Source organism: Periplaneta americana, chromosome 3 (assembly GCF_040183065.1).
Source record: "Periplaneta americana isolate PAMFEO1 chromosome 3, P.americana_PAMFEO1_priV1, whole genome shotgun sequence".
NCBI lineage: Eukaryota > Metazoa > Arthropoda > Insecta > Blattodea > Blattidae > Periplaneta > Periplaneta americana.
The window spans coordinates 31,264,315-31,289,021 of NC_091119.1; the positions used below are offsets into that span (position 1 = coordinate 31,264,315).

A 24,707-nucleotide genomic window follows, 5' to 3' on the forward strand; every position below is an offset into this window, starting at 1 on the left:
TATATCCAAGTCATGCTAATCCCCAATTAAGAGTTCAACTGCATTGTGAACCATGGCAAAAACTAGGGAAAGATGTGTAATCCAGAATTGAGCCATATAGGGCTACTCAATTACTGACGTGACACAATCTGTTTAAGAATTTCTATCATTTCTTGCTTGCAAAATGAACATAGGTATAATTAAATGCCAGACAATTAAAAAATAATTAAAATCCTGCTGGACACAGTGGAAAATCATATAAAGTAGAAATTGTCCGGCAAAAGCCAGACAGATGGTAACTACCAGTACCCTGAAGTCCGTGGAACTGAGAGCTGAAAAAACCTACACATATAAAAAATATATTCATGGTGGGACATGGGAGACTACCTGTTTTAAAAGTGAAATAATTTTCTTTAAAACAACAAAACATTTATTTATGCATATTACAAGATATATTGGAGAAAAAGTGGGAGTATAAGGGTACAGTACATTAGTTATTCATAGATTTCAAAAAGGCATATGACACGGTTAAGAGAGAAGTTTTATCAAACATTCTTATTGAATTTGGTATTCCCAAGAAACTAGTTCGATTAATTAAAATGTGTCTCCATGAAACTTACAGCAGAACCTGTATAGGCCAGCTTCTGTCTGATGCTTTTCCAATTCACTGTGGGCTAAAGCAAGAAGATGCACTATCACCTTTACTTTTTAACTTCACTCTAGAATATGCCATTAGGAAAGATATGGATAACAGAGAGGGTTTGGAATTGAATGGGTTACATCAGCTTCTTGTCTATGCGAATGACATGAATATGTTAGGAGACAATCCACAAATGATTAGAGAAAACACGGGAATTTTACTTGAAGCAAGTAAAGTGATAGGTTTGGAAGTAAACCCCGAAAAGACAAAGTATATTATTATGTCTCATGACCAGAATATTGTACGAAATGGAAATATAAAAATTGAAGATTTATCCTTCGAAGAGGTGGAAAAATTCAAATATCTTGGAGCAACAGTAACAAATATAAATGATACTTGAGAGGAAATTAAACGTGGAATAAATATGGAAAATGCCTGTTATTATTCAGTTGAGAAGCTTTTGTCATCCAGTCTGCTGTCAAAAAATCTGAAAGTTAGAATTTTTAAAACAGTTACATTACCAGTTGTTCTGTATAGTTGTGAAACTTGGACTCTCACTTTGAGAGAAGGACAGAGATTAAGGGTGTTTGAGAATAAGTTTCTTAGGAAAATATTTGGAGCTAAGCAGAATGAAGTTACAGGAGAATGGAGAAAGTTACACAACACAGAACTGCACGCATTGTATTCTTCACCTGCCATAATTAGGAACATTAAATCCAGACGTTTGAGATGGGCAGGGCATGTAGCACGTATGGGCGAATCCAGAAATGCATATAGAGTGTTAGTTGGGAAACTGGAGGGAAAAAGACCTTTAGGGAGGCCGAGACGTAGATGGGAGGATAATATTAAAATGGATTTGAGGGAGGTGGGATATAATGATAGAGACTGGATTAATCTTGCACAGGATAGAGACCGATGGCGGGCTTATGTGAGGGCGGCAATGAACCTTCGGGTTCCTTAAAAGCCATTTGTAAGTAAGTAAGTTAAGTGAGGTGGAAAATGAAAAATAATAAACATAATTAGGCTTATTTTAGAGTTATGCATTCACTTTTAAGCGTACCATGAACACAATAAAATACATGCACAATTATAAATACAGTATTCTGTATTAAAACAGTTTGTTCATTGCTCACCAAACTTATTTACTGAGGAGTGAAGTAATCAGTTATTTTTACTCTGTTGTCTCCTACTTGCCCAATATACACTTTCTAAATTAAATTCTATGTTCATTATTTCAGTTGCAATTTCACTGCTCCTTCTCCTAGCTTCATACTCCCCCCTCCTCTAGCTTCATAGAAATGTTCGCAATTCTAATGGCTTCTAAAGTGTCACTCACTTCTTTCAGTGGCCATACTGCGTTAAAATGCGTGCACTTAGTGAAAACTTCCTGTCGAAACTGACCGCATGCGGGTACCGTCAATACAGCATGAATTCGGGCAGGTTACAATGGGCTGGGGAATCTGCTTGCATTCCAGAGTTCTATGATAGAAGGGAACAGTAAAGGATTTACCAGATTTCAGCAAAATATTTCTTATAATACTTTGGTTCTTAGAAAATTGTATTCCAAACTGAGGTTGAAAATGACGTTATATGCGAGGTAGACACATATACGTTTGTCGTATTAAGCAAGTTAGAAAAGCATATGTCTTATGGAGAATTAGTTGGGACCACAAAATATTTGATGTTATAGGCGAGGTGTCGCACAAAACGAGGTCGCTATAACCAAATATATATATATTTTTTCACGACTAATGACCTGTGCCTCTGTCCGTGCTCAGGTCTATAGGCTATTTTGAGCATAAATGTCATATGAACATGGGTCTGATTAAAAGTTATTGTTTATGTCCACATTAATACTTGTTTAAAACTTAAAACTTTCTTTGTTAAAACATTAAAAGTGTTATGATTTTAAAGAGGTGATGTACCTTATGACAGATGGATCCTATTTCAACACTGGTGTGATGTCATCTTCAGTCTCTTTTGAAAGTAGTTCTAAAGACACTGAAGATGACACCACACTGGAGTTGAAACGGGTCCCAAAAGTAGTTCGAAAGACACTGAAGTTGACACCACACTGGTGTTGAAACGGGACTCATCTGTCCTGAGGTACATTAACTCTTTAAAATCATAACACTTAAGTTTTACATGAAAATTATTCGTAAAAATCCAAATTTCATACTGTGAACCAGGCTTTGGAATTGTTTGGATTATAATAAAAACAGTCAGCCTCGGTAGCGTAGTTGGTATAGCACTGGTCTTCTAGGCTCAAGGTTGCAGGTTCGATTGGGCCCAGGTCGATGGCATTTAAGTGTGTTTAAATGCGACAGGCTCATGTCAGTAGATTTACTGGCATGTGAAAGAACTCCTGTGGGACAAAATTCCGGTGCACTGGTGATGCTAATATAACCTCTGCAGCTGCGTCGTTAAATAAACCATAATCAAAAAAAAAAAAAATAACACAAACATTGGAATAGTTGGTATAGCACTGACCTTCTATGTTCAAGGTTACAGGTTCGATCCATCCCAGGTCGATGGCATTTAAGTTTGTTTAAATGCGACAGGCTCATGTCAGTAGATTTACTGGCATGTGAAAGAACTCCTGTGGGACAAAATTTCGGCGCACCGGCAACGCTAATATTACCTCTGCAGCTGCGTCGTTAAATAAACCATAATAAAAAAAAAAATAACACAAACATTGGAATAGTTGGTATAGCACTGGCCTTCTATGTTCAAGGTTACAGGTTCGATCTGTCCCAGGTCGATAGCATTTAAGTGTGTTTAAATGCGACAGGCTCATGTCAGTAGATTTACTGGCATGTGAAATAACTCCTGTGGGACAAAATTCCGGTGCACTGGTGACGCTAATATAACCTCTGCAGCTGCGTCGTCAAATAAACCATAATCAAAAAAAAAATAACACAAACATTGGAATAGTTGGTATAGCACTGGCCTTCTATGTTCAAGGTTGCAGGTTCGATCCGTCCCAGGTCGATGGCATTTAAGTTTGTTTAAATGCGACAGGCTCATGTCAGTAGATTTACTGGCATGTGAAAGAACTCCTGTGGGACAAAATTCCGGTGCACTGGTGACGCTAATATAACCTCTGCAGCTGCGTCGTTAAATAAACCATAATCAAAAAAAAAATAACACAAACATTGGAATAGTTGGTATAGCACTGGCCTTCTATGTTCAAGGTTACAGGTTCGATCTGTCCCAGGTCGATAGCATTTAAGTGTGTTTAAATGCGACAGGCTCATGTCAGTAGATTTACTGGCATGTGAAATAACTCCTGTGGGACAAAATTTCGGCGCACCGGCAACGCTAATATAACCTCTGCAGCTGTGTCATTAAATAAACTATAATAAAAAAAAATAACACAAACATTGGAATAGTTGGTATAGCACTGGCCTTCTATGTTCAAGGTTACAGGTTCGATCTGTCCCAGGTCGATAGCATTTAAGTGTGTTTAAATGCGACAGGCTCATGTCAGTAGATTTACTGGCATGTGAAAGAACTCCTGTGGGACAAAATTCCGGTGCACTGGTGACGCTAATATAACCTCTGCAGCTGCGTCGTTAAATAAACCATAATCAAAAAAAAAATAACACAAACATTGGAATAGTTGGTATAGCACTGGCCTTCTATGTTCAAGGTTACAGGTTCGATCTGTCCCAGGTCGATAGCATTTAAGTGTGTTTAAATGCGACAGGCTCATGTCAGTAGATTTACTGGCATGTGAAAGAACTCCTGTGGGACAAAATTTCGGCACACCAGCGACGCTAATATAACCTCTGCAGGTGCGTCATTAAATAAACCATAATAAAAAAAATTAATATAAACATTGGAATATAAACTAAATGGAGGGTTGCACTGTGACGTGAGGTATGGCAAAATAGGTTGCCCATATTGTGCATGCTGTTGCACTCATCAGGGACAATCTGTGCCGAAGTACGGGCATAACATTCACGTTAATACTACTAATTATATCTATGTCCTGTCCACCGAGTTAGCTCTGTGGTAATGTGTCTACCTTCAGACTAGCTAATCCAGATTTGATCTCCTGTGGGGTCAGAAATTTTCACACGTAAAATTTCTACCTCGGGACTGGGAGACATGGTAGTACACAATTTCTAATCACAAGATTGTGCACCAATATGTCTGGATTAAATCCCAAATCTCTCCACAATTAAGAGAAGGCATATATGTCACTGTTGACAGTGATTCATCCGTTGGATGGGGACGTTAAGCCTGGCGGCCCCCTTGGTGCTATTCAACAGAAGTACGCTACATGCTGGCACCGGGTTTCCCCTTCTCCCTTCACCTTCATCCTCACCCATTCCCTACACTACACTTATACATTCACCCTAGTACACGACATAACTCTCCACAAATACACATCACGCGTAGTGTGGGCCGCCGAAGTGGTGTGCAACTTGAAAATGGGTCACGGTCCTATCTGTCCACAATATGTGGAACCCAAATGATGCAAGTGAAGTGGGTAGGCATTAAATACATACATACATATCTATGTCCTTCTACTTCATTTCTCATTGGTACTTTCATAATTTTCTCGTAATTTTGTTAGCATACCAGAATGAATTTGTTCCGCACATTCGAATTTTTATTATAGTATCACTCATTTGTCTGTATTTCCAAACTGATCCAATAGTGTTGTTGTTAGTTACAGCTAGAGTGAGCACATTACTTCCCTGTAGTCATCTGGACTAAACCTGGAAATAAAGTGATAAGTAGCTACGAGAAAGGTGTATTTTTAGTTATGTTTTGAAAGAATAAAAAAACAAGCTTAGGGTCACCTATATCATTTATCCCTTCAATATTACCACAATTGGAGACCTTGTAATTGATACAATGCCATGAGTTTCTTTATTATGATCTTGGTCCATACGGAAATCCGTTTAGAATTCTACCGGTTAGTGAGCACCTACTTTAATAATACAAACGGTAACCACTCAAACATCAAGGACAATAAAATTACTTTCCAAGCAAGCTTATATGTCACAGGAAAGGCTTCTGCTGTGTTCAAGAACAGAAGTGGAATAGGATACATTAAACATAAATACAACAAAGCATTATAAAACAGTAAATTTTCTTGTTTATTTCTCACATTTAATACAAATGCAATACCAACTTGATGCTTATCATATCTGTATGATACAATAATTTATCTGGATGCTGCCATTATAGCAGCAGCACTTTCAAAATCAATTTTTTCTGTGATATTCTTCGTCTTAATATTCTCATCTTGATTAGCAATAAAAATCATATCATTTTCCTCTTCCCTCCAGCCGTATTTATTCACCCAATGTTTAAGTGTTTGATCTGTAAAAGAAAAGACTCTGTTAACATAATTTTTTAAAATATACAACTCTGATGAAATATTGACAAGTACGCTGGCAGTATCTATGTTGTCAGAAACCTTAACATGCAAAATAACTTATTATAAAGAATGGCATTACATACTGCAGATGAATGTCTTGCAGTAAAAAAGTGGCATCAATAATGTTTTACAGATTTGTTTATTCATTCATAAACATTAAAGACTTCATGGTGATAACTATAATTGTGGTAACATCATATTCAAAAACAGTGACTGTCAAAATTAAATTCATCTCGAGGTAAAGCTACTGCTACGTGCTCAACTTGGCCAGTGTCATTTTTCAGTGACCTGTGGGTTGAGGTGTGAGGGCAATGAGAAAAGATAACCTCTTCAGGAAGGCAATGATACTTCTACTTACTTACTTACTTACTTACAAATGGCTTTTAAGGAACCCGAAGGTTCATTGCCGCCCTCACATAAGCCCGCCAGTGGTTCCTATCCTGTGCAAGATTAATCCAGTCTCTATCATCATATCCCACCTCCCTCAAATCCATTTTAATATTACCCTCCCATCTACGTCTCGGCCTCCCTAAAGGTCTTTTTCCCTCCGGTCTCCCAACTAACACTCTATATGCATTTCTGGATTCGCCCATATGTGTTACATGCCCTGCCCATCTCAAACGTCTGGATTTAATGTTCCTAATTATGTCAGGTGAACAATACAATGCGTGCAGTTCTGTGTTGTGTAACTTTCTCCATTCTCCTGTAACTTCATCCCACTTAGCCCCAAATATTTTCCTAAGCACCTTATTCTCAAACACCCTTAACCTATGTTCCTCTCTCAGAGTGAGAGTCCAAGTTTCACAGCCATACAGAAGAACCGGTAATATAACTGTTTTATAAATTCTAACTTTCAGATTTTTGGACAGCAGACTGGATGATAAGAGCTTCTCAACCGAATAATAACACGCATTTCCATATTTATTCTGCGTTTAATTTCCTCCCGAGTGTCATTTATATTTGTTACTGTTGCTCCAAGATATTTGAATTTTTCCACCTCTTCAAAAGATAAATTTCCAATTTTTATATTTCCATTTTGTACAATATTCCCGTCACGAGACATAATCATATACTTTGTCTTTTCGGGATTCACTTCCAAACCTATCTCTTTACTTGCTTCAAGTAATATTCCCATGCTTTCCCTAATCGTTTGTAGATTTTCTCCTAACATATTCACGTCATCCGCATAGACAAGCCCTCAATTCCAAGCCCTCTCTGTTATCCTGGACTTTCCTAATGGCATACTCTAGAGCAAAGTTAAAAAGTAAAGGTGATAGTGCATCTCCTGCTTTAGCCCGCAGTGAATTGGAAAAGCATCAGATAGAAACTGACCTATACGGACTCTGCTGTATGTTTCACTGAGACACATTTTAATTAATCGAACTAGTTTCTTGGGAATACCAAATTCAATAAGAATATCATATAATACTTCCCTCTTAACCGAGTTATATGCCTTTTTGAAATCTATGAATAACTGATGCACTGTACCCTTATACTCCCATTTTTTCTCCATTACCTGTCGAATACAAAAAATCTGATCAATAGTCGATCTATTACGCTGAAAACCGCACTGATGATCCCCAATAATTTCATCTACGTATGGAGTTAATCTCTTCAAAAGAATATTGGACAAAATTTTGTACGACGTCAACAAAAGTGATATTCCTCGAAAGTTACCACACTTGGTTTTGTCCCCCTTTTTAAAAATAGGTACAATTATGGACTCCTTCCATTGTTCTGGTACAATTTCCTTTTCCCAAATAGCAAGCACAAGCTTATAAATTTCGCTATATAATGCATTTCCACCCTCTTGTATTAATTCTGCTGGAATTTGATCGATACCTGGAGACTTGTACTTTTTCAAATTTTCTATTGCAATTTCGACTTCTGAAAGTGTGGGTTCGGGTATAAATGGCTCAGCAGTTTGTATTTCAATTTCGTCCCGATCATTTCTATTTGGCCTATGTACATTTAATAGTTGCGCAAAATAGTTTTTCCATCTGTTTAGGATTGATGGAGAGTCTGCAAGCAAGTCACCATTCTCATCCTTGATCACGTTTACCCTTGGCTGATATCCGTTCTTAAATTCCTTTATACCCTTATATAAATCTCGAATGTTTTTATTCTTACTATTTGTTTCTACCTCATTCAGTTTTTCCTTCAAGTAACCTCTCTTTTTATTCCTAAGTGTACGGCTTGCTTCCCGTCTTTCATTGAAATAATTATCTCTCTTCTTCTCAACTGGATCCTGTAAGAATTTCAATTTTGCCTGTTTCCTTCTTTCTACTACGCATTAAAAAAATATAGCTTTAGCACTTATCACACTCACAATAGAAGCAGGTTACTGAATGAAAATGCATCATTGTATAGTCCAGGTCAGCTTACTTCATACCCTAAGGGTGAAACCTAACCATTTTTCCCCCATTACTACATATGCTAGTGGATTGTGGTGATTTTCTAGTTTGCAGGTTGAATTTTCTTTTGCCAACTTCGTTTCGAATTTCGATACTGACAAATACTACAAATGGTAGTGATTTTGTAACTGGTATGTTGGCAGCTGAGACAAATATCGACAATATTTGTCAGTACTGGAGTTCCATGAAATTAAAATTGTACTAGATTTCTGAGCCAGTTATTGGACACTAGAGAAATTTGAACATACTAATAATTAACTAATATCAGTATTAATATTAATACATAATACCTAGTTATTTTATGTGTTGCGCTGTGGTTATAATTCAAGACTATAGTCAGGTAAGTTTTCGGAGTTAGTACGATCAGCCAGTAGGCCTACATGTCACGGGACATCATGTGGCATAGCCAGCAGGTGGGCCTAGGCCCACCCAAAAAATAAGCGAATTTTTGCGTTTTTTATGGAAAACACTCAACATTAAAACTAAACCATGGATCCATAGCAATAGTTACAGTCGATAGCATTAAGAAGTAAAAAATGCGTTAATTTTTTCAAGAGCCAATTTAACTGTGTTGTTGTTGTTTTCTAATGCCAGGCATTTGTCAATAAAGTCATTTGACCTCTTGCACTCCAATATTCTTCAAAGATATTATCATGGCCAGCCATTGAAGCACAGATTTTTAGGGTGAAAATGGCAAGTTGTAGCTGATTTAAGTGAACACCATATTTTAACGTTTTGGTGGCTACTTCATTCACACACAACTCCCAGAATGTCTGGAGGACCACACCTGCTGTTGGTCGACGGGTCCACTGGACCTAGCTGGGAGGTCTTGTTGATCACCAGCTTTCCCTCCTTAAGCCACTGAAGGACGATTTTAGTGCCATAGCAGGTCAGCACTAGGAACAGAAAAGTAGAAAGAGGAGGAAGGAAAGGGAAATGAACCCCTAGGCTTCGAATGCTCTAATGCCGTCGGGGTCGAAGTAAGTAAGAGTTCAGTTAGAGGACTGGATAGGAAAGGGTAAAGAGAGAATTAGGTATTGAATAGAGGAAAATTATACCAAATACAGTCATTAACTCATCAAGCTGACCAGTGCTAATTGATGAGTAGCCTTACTTACTTACTTACTTACAAATGGCTTTTAAGGAACCCGAAGGTTCATTGCCGCCCTCACATAAGCCCGCCATCGGTCCCTATCCTGTGCAAGATTAAGCCAGTCTCTATCATCATACCCCACCTCCCTCAAATCCATTTTAATATTATCCTCCCATCTACGTCTCGGCCTTCCTAAAGGTCTTTTTCCCTCCGGTCTCCCAACTAACACTCTATATGCATTTCTGGATTCGCCCATACGTGCTACATGCCCTGCCCATCTCAAACGTCTGGATTTCAAGTTCCTAATTATGTCAGGTGAAGAATACAATGCGTGCAGTTCTGTGTTGTGTAACTTTCTCCATTCTCCTGTAACTTCATCCCGCTTAGCCCCAAATATTTTCCTAAGCACCTTATTCTCAAACACCCTTAACCTATGTTCCTCTCTCAGAGTGAGAGTCCAAGTTTCACAGCCATATAGAAGAACCGGTAATATAACTGTTTTATAAATTCTAACTTTCAGATTTTTGGACAGCAGACTGGATGACAAGAGCTTCTCAACCGAATAATAACACGCATTTCCCATATTTATTCTGCGTTTAATTTCCTCCCGATGAGTAGCCCCTCCCTTTAATTCAGCTTGTAAAATTATGCTTACTAACAGCTGCACCACGGGAAGGTAGGGATGGGACATTGGGTATTTGTCCAGGTTGGTTCCTTAAAGCCTTCAATGGGAAGAATTAATGGCTCTACCCCAGTGGCAGTGCGTCAATAAGAGCACAAGAGCACGTGAACACCTTGTTTCCATTAATGCACGACTAGTTTTATTATTTGATACTGTATTGACGTAGTGGGGATGTATAATATCAGAATCGAGTATTTTAAACTTCCCGCATCTTGTATAAACTTCTTATGTAAACTTGGCAACATCCATTCACGTACAAGCCGTGCTCTTTTTGAGATGGTTACAGGAATTTCACGCATGCGCGGGAGAAAATTGTCTTTAGCTGGCCGCTTATGACTCGTCAAGAGCACAAAGCGTTAAGTGAACATGATGAGTATCTATCCTACAGATGTCAGGTGTATCGACGCCTATTGTTCACGTGCTATATCTCGAGGAGGAAATTTAATAGCCTGTAGATGTCAGCATCTGACTGTAGGAACGTTTACTTTACGAGGATGTGTGTATAGTGCTGCTACGAGAGTGTAGTTTGTGAATTACTACAGTTCAGTGTCGGCATAATAGCATAGTTTGACTTTTAAACACGTGCTGGCTGAATGTGGTGGTGGTATGAATTTAAGTATCTGTATGGTGGTGTATAATATTTAAGAATAATATTTACTGGCTTGTATTTATAGTAATCAATCTATGCGAATAGGATTACAGAACTGGTATAGGCTATAGTGTATCAGTGTGTTGTGAATCAAAATATATAACTGAGCACATGCATTTGTAAATAACGGGACTGTGGTATGTATTCATTTTTAGCAAACGTAAACAATGAACTCTGTTCAAGCAATTTTGAACAGTAAAGAACTGGATAAACTGGCTTACCAGGAAAAATTGGAAATAAAAAGACTGGGTTTGATTATTATTATTATTATTATTATTATTATTATTATTATTATTATATGTTGTTTTGAATTTATATACGGTTTTTTTCGATAGTGGCACATTGGAATCATGACATTTCATATTAGACTAAACATACGATTTCAAATTCTCTTCGATTTTGGAACCACAAAATTGTGAACACACATAATATTTTATCACGAGCCGCCACTGCTCTACCCCCTGTATCCGACAGATACCCTTTTGCAGCCAAAAAAAACTGTGTTGGGTTGGGCCTAAAAAATTGTCTGGCAGTGATAAAAAGAAGGAAGCCATGGAGGCTACTGAATTGTTACATTAGCTAGAAAAATTTGACACCTTATTTTATTTCGTATGTTTAGACGATATTCTTGCTCTTGCAAATTCATTATTGGAAGCACTTCAGTCTCCAAAAATGGATATTAGTAAATGTTCGTCCTTCATTAAGGCAACGATATAAAACTTTTCAAAGCTGTGAAACGAAGAAAAATTCGACAATCATGTCAAGCACAAGACTTTGTAATCTAGCAATTCTATCCATTGAGAGAGAGAAAAGTTGGGATTTATCGAAGGACCCATCATCAGTGATCGACAGATTCTCTGCTAGGAAATCTCGACAGCTCCAGTTCACCTTATGAAGCGTTTGTATAGGTATGCCTTGCATGATAGTTTATCATAATTTTGCATGTTATTAAATAAGACTTCCTAGAATGAGTTTCAAGAGAGTTGACGGCAGCGGCATTGTCAGGAGATGGTCAGGTACTTTCTAAACCCTGCATATCTGGCCCACCCAAAATAATTACTCTGGCTACGTTATTGGACGATATGTGTCAGAGGAAGAACAATAAATTGTTTATATGCATCTGAAGTCTGATTAGTGTCATATGTAGCTAACCGGCGATGTATGCAATGGGGGGGGGGGGGAGACAGTGGCCACCCTACCCCATTATCTCTTGCTTGTGGTGCCTTATTGGTATCACTTGTGAGGTTCAGACCTGTCTTCGGATAGTTGAATAATAAAAAAAAAAGTGAGTAGAAATGAAAAAAGCTGAAGACAATGATAATCGACGATCCACTGCATCTTGAATAATTTGTAACTGATACTGGAACCTAATATGACAATTTGGCTCTATCACTTCAAATACAGATAAATAACCTATTTATATTACAGTACACAATATATGGAAAGCGTTACAAAATCTGAAACTTCCAAACCTGTACTAAAAGCGCTAGCATTAGAAGCTGTGAACAATAGATACCCACCAGAAGAATGGTTACATATCTACACAGATGGGTCTACTATCGATAACAACTCAGGATCAGGAATTACGTGTGAGTTATTCTCATTTTATCAACCAGCAGGACATCATACAACAAATTTTGATGCAGAAATAATGGCTATTCATATCTCACTCCAACACCTACTATACAGAATAGATAAATTTCAAAATGCTGTCATTCCCTCTGATTCTAAAGCAGCATTATATGCAATAAATTCATATAAAATGATGTCAATCCAAATTAAAGAATGTCACAAAATGATCCAACAACTTCAAAAACTACAGAAAAGAATTCAATTGCAATGGATACCTGCACATTGCGGAATTGCTGGAAATGAAACTGCTGACTTTCTTGCCAAAAAAGGATCCAATTTAATTCATAATACAAATACAAGCCTACCTTTTACATCCATCAAAAGACTAATTAAAAATAAATATAAAATCAAGCAAAACCAAGCACTATGTACCAAAGCCAAAGATAAAAAATGGAGCATTTTAATAATAAAAAAAAAAGAAATTATTCCAGAAATCCCACGTAAATCTGCAGTAGCAAAATTCAGACTGCTTACAGAACACGATTATTTGGCCAAACACTTGAATAAAATAGGAATTTACACAAATCCAAATTGCCCTCTATGCAACAAAGAAGAAGAAATGACTGAAGATCATCTACAAACCTGTGAAGTTCTACCTGATGAATCCACCACAGAGAAATATTGGAGAGCAAGAACACTAATGGCTTCGTTGCCAAAGCCCAGCATTAGATAACAACAACATATATGGAAAGCTTTTAATAATTTTATTTGCACTATATACACTACCAGTATCTTGAAAGTACACAACCAGAAAGGGAAGAATATCTTTTTCAAAAAGTGTAGTTCCTACAGCATACTGTATAATCAGCAAAACTGCATTCTAACTTACCATCCACACCTCCAAGCAATTGCGCTAGTACACTCCTATTAACAGTCTGGAATGTGATGCCTACAACGTGGCATACAAATTTGCGAATGGAGTCATGGAAACCAGTGATTTGAGAACACAAGTCAGGCACAGAATGCACTCGAGTCCAAAACTCCTGGAAGTCGCAGCTTTCTAGAATGTCTGCCAGGAACATTATATGAGCAATCTGGGGTTCTGCAAGCTATAAACAAATATAATACATTCAATGAGAACATGTAGACGTGAGAAAGTGGAAAAAAAACAACCCAAAATTTGACTAAGGAGGGTATCGTCACAGTCTACTATATACAGTCACGAAGCTTGAGTTTTGAGGGTGCTAGAAACAATAGACTGCAACGGTACTATTTTGCATTGCCTGTAATGAGGCAATATTAGCGATCCTAGTGGTGAGCAACTACCTAATGTTTGCATATTTACTACGTATTGAGCTTCGCGACTGTATATACTAGACTGTGGTATCGTGTCAGACTCATTCAGAAGTTTAAATTGCTTATTCAATCAACATCTTATAATGTAATAAATTCTTTATTAAATGTTATATTTTTAACTACCTGTAGTATTCTTCAATAGAAAGATTTTTTCATATACCGTATATCTGTGTCTAAACAAGGCTTATTTGCATGAGTGAGACAATAGTTACGCCTACATTTATAATGCTGCAATCAATTCACAATGGAACAAACAATGTAAAGTTCGCGATTTATTTTGATTGCGGTTTTGGGAAAATTTCAGTATATGGATACCTCAGTAACAATTATCTTAAAGTAAAAAAAGAGCAGATTTGTCTGCGTTTGTTGAATGCGCATCATCATGCATACGAAAAGTAAGTTTTCAGTGCCAGTAATTTATTTTGTGTGCACAAGGTTGGAATTTTGGAGTAAGAGGGAAAGGAAGGTATCCGTGTTCTGTCATTTTATCTTCAAATCTTTATCACTTTTAATTGGAAGTGGTAATTCGCAAGAGACCGCCAGTCTTTTACAGTACGTGACAAGGTTAGTGGGTTAATTGAGAATAACGTAAAGCTGAGGAATTAAGATCATTGAAATCTTTTCACATATTCCTCAGTATCACGTCACTTAGATATCCCCTCAAGTAACACACTAACCATGTCACATACCTCGTAAGACCGGCGGTCCCTTGCTATTACCTAGAAGTTTTGTAAGTTCATCTACCAAATCTTACTATTTACAATAGGCTGTACCAATATCCATTGCCAGTTCACTCAACATATTCATGTAACTAGTGTTCTTATACGGCATCGAATGTGTGTTTTTTTTTAAGTTGCCTTTATACAGTACGTATGTGTACGAATTGATTAAAATTAATTGTCTACCTACTGAATTTATTGTTAGAAAACAAATTTTAATAAAATACTTACATGTTTTTCATTCAACAGGCATTTACACAGAACAAAATCCGTGTGCGGAAAATTTGTAAGCGCTTTCAATAAAATCTGACATGTTATGTTGGTATTATACAGGTGAGGATTAAATTGGTAAAGCTTCAGAACTGCAAGGTTCGCTTCAAGATCATATGTATTTTCCCTGGATTGATAATCAACGTAACTTTCCAAAGTTGGTACATTTTCCGGATTATATCTGAAACAAATAATAAAATAGAAATTTGATATCACAGTGAAGTAAATCAGTAGTAGATAATGCCATACGGCAAAGTCGCGTTTTGTACCAAGTATTGGTAACCATGAATTATTCCTTCAGTTAATATCTGCGGTTTTATAAAGAAAGTTTTGATATCTTATTCTTATTCTTGTATTTAAAATTACCTTTCTATTCCTGTTAGCATTTGAGCTACAGCAGAACGCATGGCTTCCGCCATTTTGCTAGTAAAGAGTCTTTTGTTTATCTTCTACCTCATTTTACTTGTTGGCTCTGTACTCAGATGTCGCTAACATCGACATGTACTTGAAGGCCAGTATCGCCAATTTTACTATGTTGTTATCTTTTCTATTGCTTAAATAGGGATTTAGCGACTTTTTAAACACCCTCTAGCGACAAAAATAATACTTTATCCTAGATCAATAGTATGATCTAGGACTTTATCTATTGATAATATGAAATATAGCGATATTTCCACTGCTGTTTGGCGATTTTCCGGACCTTCATTTGGCAACACTGACATTAGAGGCTTCGATTGAATGCGCGGGAACCAACGATGGTCTGCTGTACTCCCTTCGTTCCAGCCAAGAGGGCAGTCCTCCTCTTGGTACCAGCCTAGATTACACAAGTAATTTTTGGGGTTCCAAGCACTATTGAAATCTGTCAGGTTGTTAAATGCAATTTGTAACTTATTTTAGAGATATTTACAGCTTTGTGGTGTCCATGGTAGCAATATTGAAGAGTTGTGGACTCAAAGTATCTCCCTGGAGGACTCTGTTTGAACTGTGGGGGCAGATCTGTCAAACGTTCGTGACGGTGATGGGTGTATTCTTCGTGTAGATTAGTGATTAACAGCGAACCAATATGACATTTGAACAGTATCATCTAGACTTTTTGAACTGGAGTAGGCAAAAGTGTGCTCAAAATTTCTTGATAAAAGGCGAAACCTTGGTGAATACAACGTGTTAAATATAATTTTATTACAGTGCCACAGAAAGAAATATAAGCAGAAATGTCGAAATCAAGTGTTCATAAACCATCTTTGGAAGACAACGAATATTACACTAAAGTGGATCAACAGCTTGAGAAATTAATTCCATCCAAGGAACTTCTTGCACATTATAAAGAAAAATATTTCCAATTGAACAATGATTATCAAGAATTAATAAAAGAGGTTGAAAAGTGTCAGGTTTTATGCGATTTAAGTTTTAAACTAGAGCAAGATTTGAAACGTCGTAATTCAGAAGTGTCAAAATTACAACAGACTGTAAGTGATCTTCAAATATTCATACAACAAGAACGTGAGCAAGTATTGCGTCTCTATACTGAAAATGACAAATTACAATTTCGTGCAGCAGAGGACCGTAAGAAAATTGAGTTTCTGTTGTCCCTGAACAATATGACTGAAAATGAAATAACATATATTTCAAAGCAAACTGTACCTCGACTACATAGTCCGCATTCACGTTCCAGTAGTAAAACTAAGGATGTTTCACCTCTGCATTGTAGGTCTAATACTTTTACAGAGCTTGCGGATGCTCATTCGAAGGCCCTGAATGCACAACTAGAAGAGCACAAGCAGCTTCATCAAGATCAAGTGCACTCTTTTCTAAGAGATAGAGAGATCAGCAGGAAAGAAAGGGCTTTAGTAGAAAAGAGACTTAAAGATCATGTAACAATTCTCTCTAACAGATTGAAAGAAACACAAGATCAGCTGTGTCATGTTACGAGAGAGCTGGTTAGTGTTAAGAAGGAAAGCTGCAACAAGGAAATAGAATGGAGTAAGGAGAAGAGCTTAATGTTACAGAATCTGGAATTGTGTCAGGAGAGACTGGGAGAGAGATATCCGTCTGTGTCAGGCTTTAGCGTGTCAGGAAGTGGAAGTAGTACCAAACTGAGGCATAGCCAACAACTCTGTGCGCAAGTGGATATTTTAAAGGACGAACTGAAGCAACGAGATAGCTTGGTTTCCATGTATCAGGAGCAGTGTGTACAATTAAATGAGGAGGCTATGAAGTACAAGGAAGAAATGCAAAACAGTAAGAAAGAATTTCGAGATCAAACACAGAAGTTGGCAGGTCAAGTGACATATTTGAAAAATAAATACAAGGATCTGGATCGTCGCAGGAAGCTGGAAGCAGAAGGATTCTGCAATGACATAAAGATTTTGAGAGATCGATTACGAAGTATAGAGAAGAAAGTTAAAAAATACTGCCTTAAGCAAGGGTCAAGTCACATAGTTCCTTCCACTGAAGATAACCTGCTGTCAACAGCCAAAAGAGAAATGTCTAAGTCTGAACAACTTGGGCGGGAGCTGAAGGATATTAAAAGAAAAGTTCAAGAAATTGAAAGTGGTATTAGTGATTGTGCCTTATAGACTAATAAGATACGTTAACTTCAAGTCTGCAGTTTGATTTTATAATGTCAGGCATGAAATAGCCGACATATTTTGTAAACGTGTAGTGTACAATTTCTGTAATTTTATGTACAGATTTCCATTGACTATATTTTTGTACGAAACTTTTAGTTGAAACTGACTTTTTCTTTCTCAGTTAATAAAAGAAAATGTATAAAAAATGTTGCTATTTTATTACTAGTTCTAGAATGTGTTTTGTGGTGGGTAAGCATGAATAGCAGTGATGAAAAAAGTATATATACTTTAAGTACGATAGTTAATGGATCATTCCATAGAAATATTAAGCAGAGGTTTAGACCTCATAGTCTCAGTTATTTATTATATATTACATGTGCCCGTGGAATAAACAAAAAATACAAAGTTTCGGAATTTCAGGACTCAAAGATTGTGTGTTTTTTTTTAATTCAAAATATGAAAAATTATTTTGTGCTTATTTTTGTGGAATGTAATGTTTGTAACTGCAAAATTATAGCTACAGAACTGATTATGGTGTCATTTAAAACTCGTATAGTAGATTTCCGTTTGATATGTAGCACAATTATGTTTTTAATAACTCAAAAACGCCCCTTTTTAATGGAAATACATTCCTTTGTATTCTATATTAGCACAAATTGATTTCGGTTATAACTGTACAATGCAGTTCTTCAGCCTATTTCTTTTAAATTGTTTATTTAGTGGTACTATATCAACTGCTAGATTATTTAGCATGTAGGTATATTTATTTAAATCCACCATCAACAGAAGCAGGCTTCCAATTACAGGTGGCTTACATAGATATATACACAAAATACATAATAAGAGGGGGGAAAAAAAAAAAACAAACGAATGAAAGAAGATACATAATGGTAATAGATGCTAGAATATATTACTGTTATATATAGTGCCAAATGTCAATATAATGATACAAAATTATTTAAAAACTAGAGTAAAAACATTATAATACACTTCTTCATAAGTTAAATATCTAAGGAAATACAATTCTTTTTAATATTGTATGAAATTTTTCAATTGTTAAACTGAAATCCAATTGAGAATCAGTTCAAAGACAGAGAGTTGTATTACACTTAACAAACAATGGAGAGTGCTTGAAGAAAACAGTTCTAGGAATGGGAATAATAAAAGGTTGCCTATGACGTAATTCTGTTCTTTTTACATTGAACTGAAGGAATTTAAGAAAATCACAGTTATTCAATATACCATTAACAGTCTTATAGAGTAAAATTTGGCTATTTATTAATCGTCGAGATTTTAAAGTTTTATAATTAAATTAAAAAAGCAACTGATTATATGAAATTTGCTTGTCATAAGACGACATGTGATGTTTTTTAAAATATAAATAACGTAAAAATCTTTTCTGTATCCTTTCTATTTGCATCTGATGGGACTGGAACTGAGGTGACCATATTACAGACGCATACTCTAGCTTACTTCTAACTAGAGTTTTATATAGGGTATCTATAGTATTTATATTTTTTAATTCTTTTATATAGAATTGGTAATAGTGAGATGGTACTTTATTTGGAAACAGCCACTATTACGGGTTGGCACAATATGAGAGCTGGTACGTGGTGATGTTTTGAATTCACAACTCGAGAAATTAGTCCGAGTGGAGTCACCACATATGTCTAACTATATTTTCCTTACAAAGAAGACCACTCCCTACTGCCTCCTTGAGAAATGCCTGATTGACAGCTCAAATCAAGGCATTATATCTGTAAAAATATACTACTAAAGAATCTCATAATGCCTGCATGCCTGGTAAAATGTGTTACTAGAGAATAGCTCATTTGTCGCCATTACTGCTTGAGAGTAGCACCACAGACTAGTACACGGTCACGAAACTCAATACGTAGGGAACATACATCCATAGATAGTTTGCTAACCACTAGGATCGCTACTATCGCTTCATTACAGACAATGTGAAATAGTACCGGCACAGTCTATTGTTCCTAATACCCTCAACAAGTCAAGCTTCATGACTGTATATACTAGACGGTGGTAGCACTTTGTGTGAGAAATTGGTTGAGAATAGCATAGGGGGTTATTCTTTAGATATTTTAAAAAAAAAGTTGAATACAGTTTTGCTTCATCATCATCATCATCCTTCACGAATTAGGCCTCTGTAGACCTGTTTCTGCCCCATCTAGCAGTCTTCTTAAAGGTCTTCCTGGTCGACGATGTCCTCTAGGTTTATACTGCATCATAATTTTTGGGATTCTTGAATTTTCCATTCTTCTTACATGATCTAGCCAATTGAATTTGTATCTGCTGATTTTTTCTTCTACTGACTCTACTTCTAATTGTTCTAAAATTTCTTCATTCCTTTTTCGGTCTAAAAGAGTATATCCTGCTGTCCTCCTCAAAAATTTCATTTCCGTTGCTTTGATTCTGTTCACGTCTTTTTTCTTTAATGACCAAATCTCGCTTCTGTATAAAAGGGTGGGTAATGCTAGTGTATTATATATTTTTATTCTTGTAGATTTTTGTACTAATTTAGCTTTTAATGCATTGTTTATTATTCCTAGAATTTGTGTAAATTTGGTAATTTTCTTGTTCACATCTTTTTCATTTTGATAAGATATTTCACAACCCAGATAATTGAAATTTTGCACTTGTTCGAGGCATTGGTTATTGTGTATTATCTTACTTCTGACTGGGTCTTGTCCTAAAAATGCCATTACTTTTGATTTTTGTGCTGAAATTTCCATCCCAAAATCTTTTAATATTTTATTTAATGTATACAATCCTCTTTGTAAATTATCCTCTGCTTCCTTCCTTTTTGCTTGCTTCCTTTTCGAGATAAAAATTGTTTTATATGAAACTTTTTCGTAACATGTTTTGGGAAAACCATTAATTCAATTCCCAATATGCTCAGTAAATTTCAGAGAGTAGTGTATTATGATAATAAATGATTGAAAAGATTTTAGTTTTGTCCTTTAAATATGCAGAAATTTGATCCGAACATATGTAACTTTTCGGTTGAGAAAAAATTGTAAAATGGTACATTTGTTTGGATCAAATTTTGCATGTTTAAAGGACAAAACTGAAACTATTTCAATCATTTTTTATCACAATAGGCTACCTACACTGTTTTCTTAAATTGACTGAGTACATTGGGAATTAAATCAATGGCTTTCCCGAATGAAATATTTCATATAAAATAATTTTTATCTCGAAAAGAAAGTAAAAACGAGCAAAATTGTATTAAGCTTTTTTGTTTTAAATATCTCAAAGAATAACCCCCTGAAATTAATGAAATTACTCTTGGTTCACTATGTATTTCCTTTCAAAAACAGAACAAAGTAGTGTTATTTTTAAGATTTTTTGCTGGGCTAGGACCTATTCATTACAATCGCCACTGTAATTACCTTAACTCAATATAGTTTCTAATTACTGCTTAATATGTAGGCTACAGTGAAAAAATAGGGCCTATGTATAATTTAACGATATTCATTTTTTCAATCCACTTAGGTACTGTACTTACATAAATTTTTAATATTGAAGTGTAACACTGAAAATAATGAATTCTTTAAAAGTGTATAGCAGTAACTAAGCTATGCTGACAGAATTTTTGTTACTGGTATTTCTTGCTTCTTATCATGATGGAGACAACGATTTACTTATATTAAAGGAGGCTGTGGAATTAATTGTGTAATGAACTAATCAGTAGTACTGTTGCCATAGGGACCAAGTGTTTGATAAAAAAGAAAGTACATAGACATAATGAATTCAAGGGCACCAAAATATGATACATCAGCTTCTTTTATTGCTGATCTTGGGATCTTCTAGTCCACTACAATGTGGTCATATCCATCGTGGTTCAGTCGCAGCTCTGAACACAAAGGAGAAAATGGTGAATGACGAATTATATAAAAGGTCGTCTAAAGTCGTACGATTTAACCAAGTAGGCCTACCTATGGCTGAGATTGATGGACCACCTGATTCGTCCAACAACACTGCAAATTACCATGGGCAGAAAGAACAGAGATCGAGACGTGAACCAAGTAAGCATATCACAAAAATTGCTTATTTGTTCCATAAATCAGAGATAGTAGAAGATGATACCGGTACTACTAATGTTAACAAGAATGATGACCTGACGTCGTCCACAACACCTAATAATTTAGTGATACATATGTTACAAATGGACACTTCTAACAAAACACATAAAACTACACAGAATTCACCTGCTACTACTACTGAAGAGACTGTATATATACCAGAAGAAAAGTTTGTACTTCCAACAGACCAATGTGGACAGAAAAAGAACAAGAGAGTGATACCAGTGAAAGCATCCGAATTAAATGGCGATGTTAAGGATTATGACGACGATGATTATAAAGATTATGAAAGTGATTTTGAAGAAAACAAGAGAAAATCGAGTAGATTCAGTCCAAAACAAATTACATATAAGAATCATGACGAAAAAATAAAGAAATTGCATGACAGAAATGTGTTTCCAACATCAATTGATACACTAGGAGAAGATACAGATTCCGATTTTAAAATTAAACCTGAAATTCATTCCGAAAGAATATTACCCGGAAAACATCATGTGTCAAGTGAATTAACTGGAACAGCAACTGCAGAACATGACAAAATAATGGGCAACATACAAAGAGGAGTATATAAAAATTATTTAACCGATAATGTTAACAGTCATAAGGAACAAAGAAGGCTAAACAAATATCTTTCCTTCACGAAAAATAAGTTACAGAAGACAAAAAATATGAAACCTTCAAAGTATGATCTCCAATCAATAGTACATATATCACCGAAGATTAGAGGGAAAAGTGATAGGTCAACAAAAGAACATGAACCACGAAAATATATTACTGCTTTGGGGGAACTGTATGGGAAAGGGACTGGAAGCAGATTTGCTAATTTAAAGGCAGCAAAATTCTCTAACCCTACACTAGAAGAGACAAGAGCCGAACAGAATTCTCAACGGGATCTTTTCGGAGAAAGGCAAACTACACAAACGAGAGAAACAGCCAGACCAAACAGCTACAAAGAAACTTCAAGAGCAGTAAGTGAATTTCCGAAGTTGTAACTCCAACACAGTATTGTAACATTAAATGAAAATCTTATAGCTACAAACGTGTAAAATTATGCAATCATCTGGTGCTGATTAATATTAATCCCTTTGCTAAATGTAATTTTGATTAAAATTATTTTGTTTTATCTAGCTTTTACTTTATAAATGTATCATTTTTAGCTAGAGAATAGATACAATAGTATATACCAGTACCAGTGCACCTAAATCTTTCTATTATTTACTGCTGAAATTAACTTCACGATCAATCTTATTGTGTATTGTCACTTAGAGTTCTGACAGGAGTTTAGTAAAATAAATTAGGTGACCATTCTTTAGTTTCTTATTTGGTTTGACCCAGTACTTTCTTGCAGTTGTATTTAGTGACTTGACGACTCTTCAACAAAATAATATTTCTGTACCATTTGTGGCAAAGCAATAGCGGGGTAGGTTTATTTACACCATTTTTTTTACATCACTTTTCATTGTTACCAATTTGTAATGTCTCTGGAAATATCATGAAATAAACAAGTAACTGATGTTCTGTTAATAATTATTGGCCACAAGCATCTAGTCAGCTTCTAGTAAGAAAATGAACCATCAAGTAATCCTGACCACCAATGAAATCTAATTTAATTTTTTAGTAGGTTATTTTACGATGCTTTATCAACATCTTAGGTTATTTAGCGTTTGAATGAGATGAAGGTGATAATGCTGGTGAAGTGAGTCCAGGATCCAGCACCGAAAGTTACCATATTGAAGTGGTCGTCAGACATAGACTGCAACACATACATACATACAGACAGATTTATTCATACATCATGCTTACTGGCTATGGTTCGCCATCAGTGACTGCAACATATATGAGCAGAAGTGTGTGAAACTGCAGTGTTCTATTGGAAATACTTATAGAACTGTTTTTCATCTGCTATTTAATTAAGGAATGTTCTAAGAATATATCAATATTTTATCCCTTTCCAGAGAACAAGGTGCTGGTGCAGGTGTTACGTGCTGTCTCTTCTCACTTTATAGATCTCTTGGATATGGAACAACAAGTTTTGATGGTGAAATCATTGCAATAAGTGAAAGTCTCAGGAATCTTCTATGCCACATCAATAAATTTAAGAATGCAGTTATATTGTCAGACTCCAAAGCAGCTATTCTGTCAATAGTCTCTAAACACACACCTTCATCTCAAACAGCAGAAATAACTCAAATGCTCTCTCAATTAATATCACTCAATAAAAGAATTGTATTCCAATGGATACCATCCCATTGTGGAATCCTGGGAAACAAGAATGCGGATGCTTTAGCAAAGAAGGGCAGCACTGCTACTTACAGACCTGTTACTAAATCTACGTATTACTCTGTGAAAAGATTTATTAAATCTACATAGCCTACTTAAACTCCAACAAACAAAATTTGATAACACAATCCCAAGGGAAAAAATGGAACTCTCTGCATCAAAATCCACAATTAATTCCCGATTTACCACGAAAATCGTCTGTAGCTGCATTTAGATTGGCGACAGGCCATGATTGTTTGGCCAAACACCTACATAGAATTGGAATATATCAGTCCCCTAACTGCCCATTGTGCAACTCAAACCAAGAAATGGATTCGGAACACCTCAAAATCTGTGCTTCAGTGGCTGGTCATGATAACATCTTTGAAAAATATTGGAGTGCAAGAGGTCAAATGACTTTATTGTCAAACGCCTGGCATTAGAAAACAACAACAACAACATATTTTATCCCTTTAAGTATGCTTTTATTTTACTACAGTAGATTGAAATGGTAACTAATTAAAGTAAGGTTACCAGATGTACCCGTTTTTTGGGGACAATCCCCAAATTTTGCTTTTTGTCCCCAAACAAAATTCGTCTCCGAATTTAATAATTTGTCCCCAGATATCCCCGGATTTTCAGTATTAATTATTACAATAATATGGCAATGCTGTTGAATATCGAAGTCCCTTTGGTATTCATTTACAAGATAAGATATCTGTGGAATGTATATTGCTGAGATGTCTTCCAAAAGAAAATTCTGAAGAGACATTCCATTACTTTTCTTCCAATGTAGATGGACTTGATCTGGATGAAATAATTTATTGTATGAAATTTCTTGCTGGAAGAAATATGATTTGAAAGATAATAGCGAAGTGGAATGAAGAAAATGCTAATTTTTGCTAAATATGGAGTGAATTTTTTTTTTAATTTTCTCCGAGGAAATGATTTTCTATATACGATTCCAAAAGTTGATCGAAATATTTTCGCATCTTCCTGA

General features: G+C 35.8%; 2 protein-coding genes across 3 annotated transcripts in view; one reads left to right on the forward strand and one right to left on the reverse strand.

The window, feature by feature from the left end:
* Nucleotides 1-5,709: 5,709 nt before the first annotated feature.
* Nucleotides 5,710-15,296, reverse strand: eIF3k (eukaryotic translation initiation factor 3 subunit k). The gene is made up of 4 exons (XM_069820233.1): nucleotides 15,139-15,296; nucleotides 14,734-14,953; nucleotides 13,317-13,536; nucleotides 5,710-5,959 (listed from the first exon to the last, which is right to left on the reverse strand). The coding sequence occupies exons 1-4, from the start codon at nucleotides 15,189-15,191 to the stop codon at nucleotides 5,802-5,804; spliced, it is 651 nt and encodes a 216-aa protein (XP_069676334.1). The 5' UTR covers nucleotides 15,192-15,296; the 3' UTR covers nucleotides 5,710-5,801.
* A 5,819-nt stretch (nucleotides 15,297-21,115) lies between these two features.
* The window catches only part of LOC138695892 (angiotensin-converting enzyme-like), a 35,800-nt gene continuing 32,208 nt past the window's right edge, over nucleotides 21,116-24,707 (forward strand). For both annotated transcript variants that reach the window (XM_069820234.1, XM_069820235.1), the window contains exon 1: nucleotides 21,116-22,416. In XM_069820234.1, coding sequence (XP_069676335.1) covers nucleotides 21,133-22,416 — 1,284 coding nt within the window. In that variant the 5' untranslated portion in view covers nucleotides 21,116-21,132. The remainder of the gene's footprint in view (nucleotides 22,417-24,707) is intronic.

Coding starts and splice junctions, on each gene's coding strand:
- eIF3k (XM_069820233.1), bottom strand. CDS start 15,191: ATGGCGGAAGCCATGCGTTCTGCTGTAGCTCAAATGCTAACAGGAATA. Junction 14,954..15,138: donor ATGCTAACAGGAATAGAAAG/GTAATTTTAAAT, acceptor TATTTGTTTCAG/ATATAATCCGGAAAATGTAC. Junction 5,960..13,316: donor ATTGCTTGGAGGTGTGGATG/GTAAGTTAGAAT, acceptor TTTCTTTTACAG/ATCAAACACTTAAACATTGG.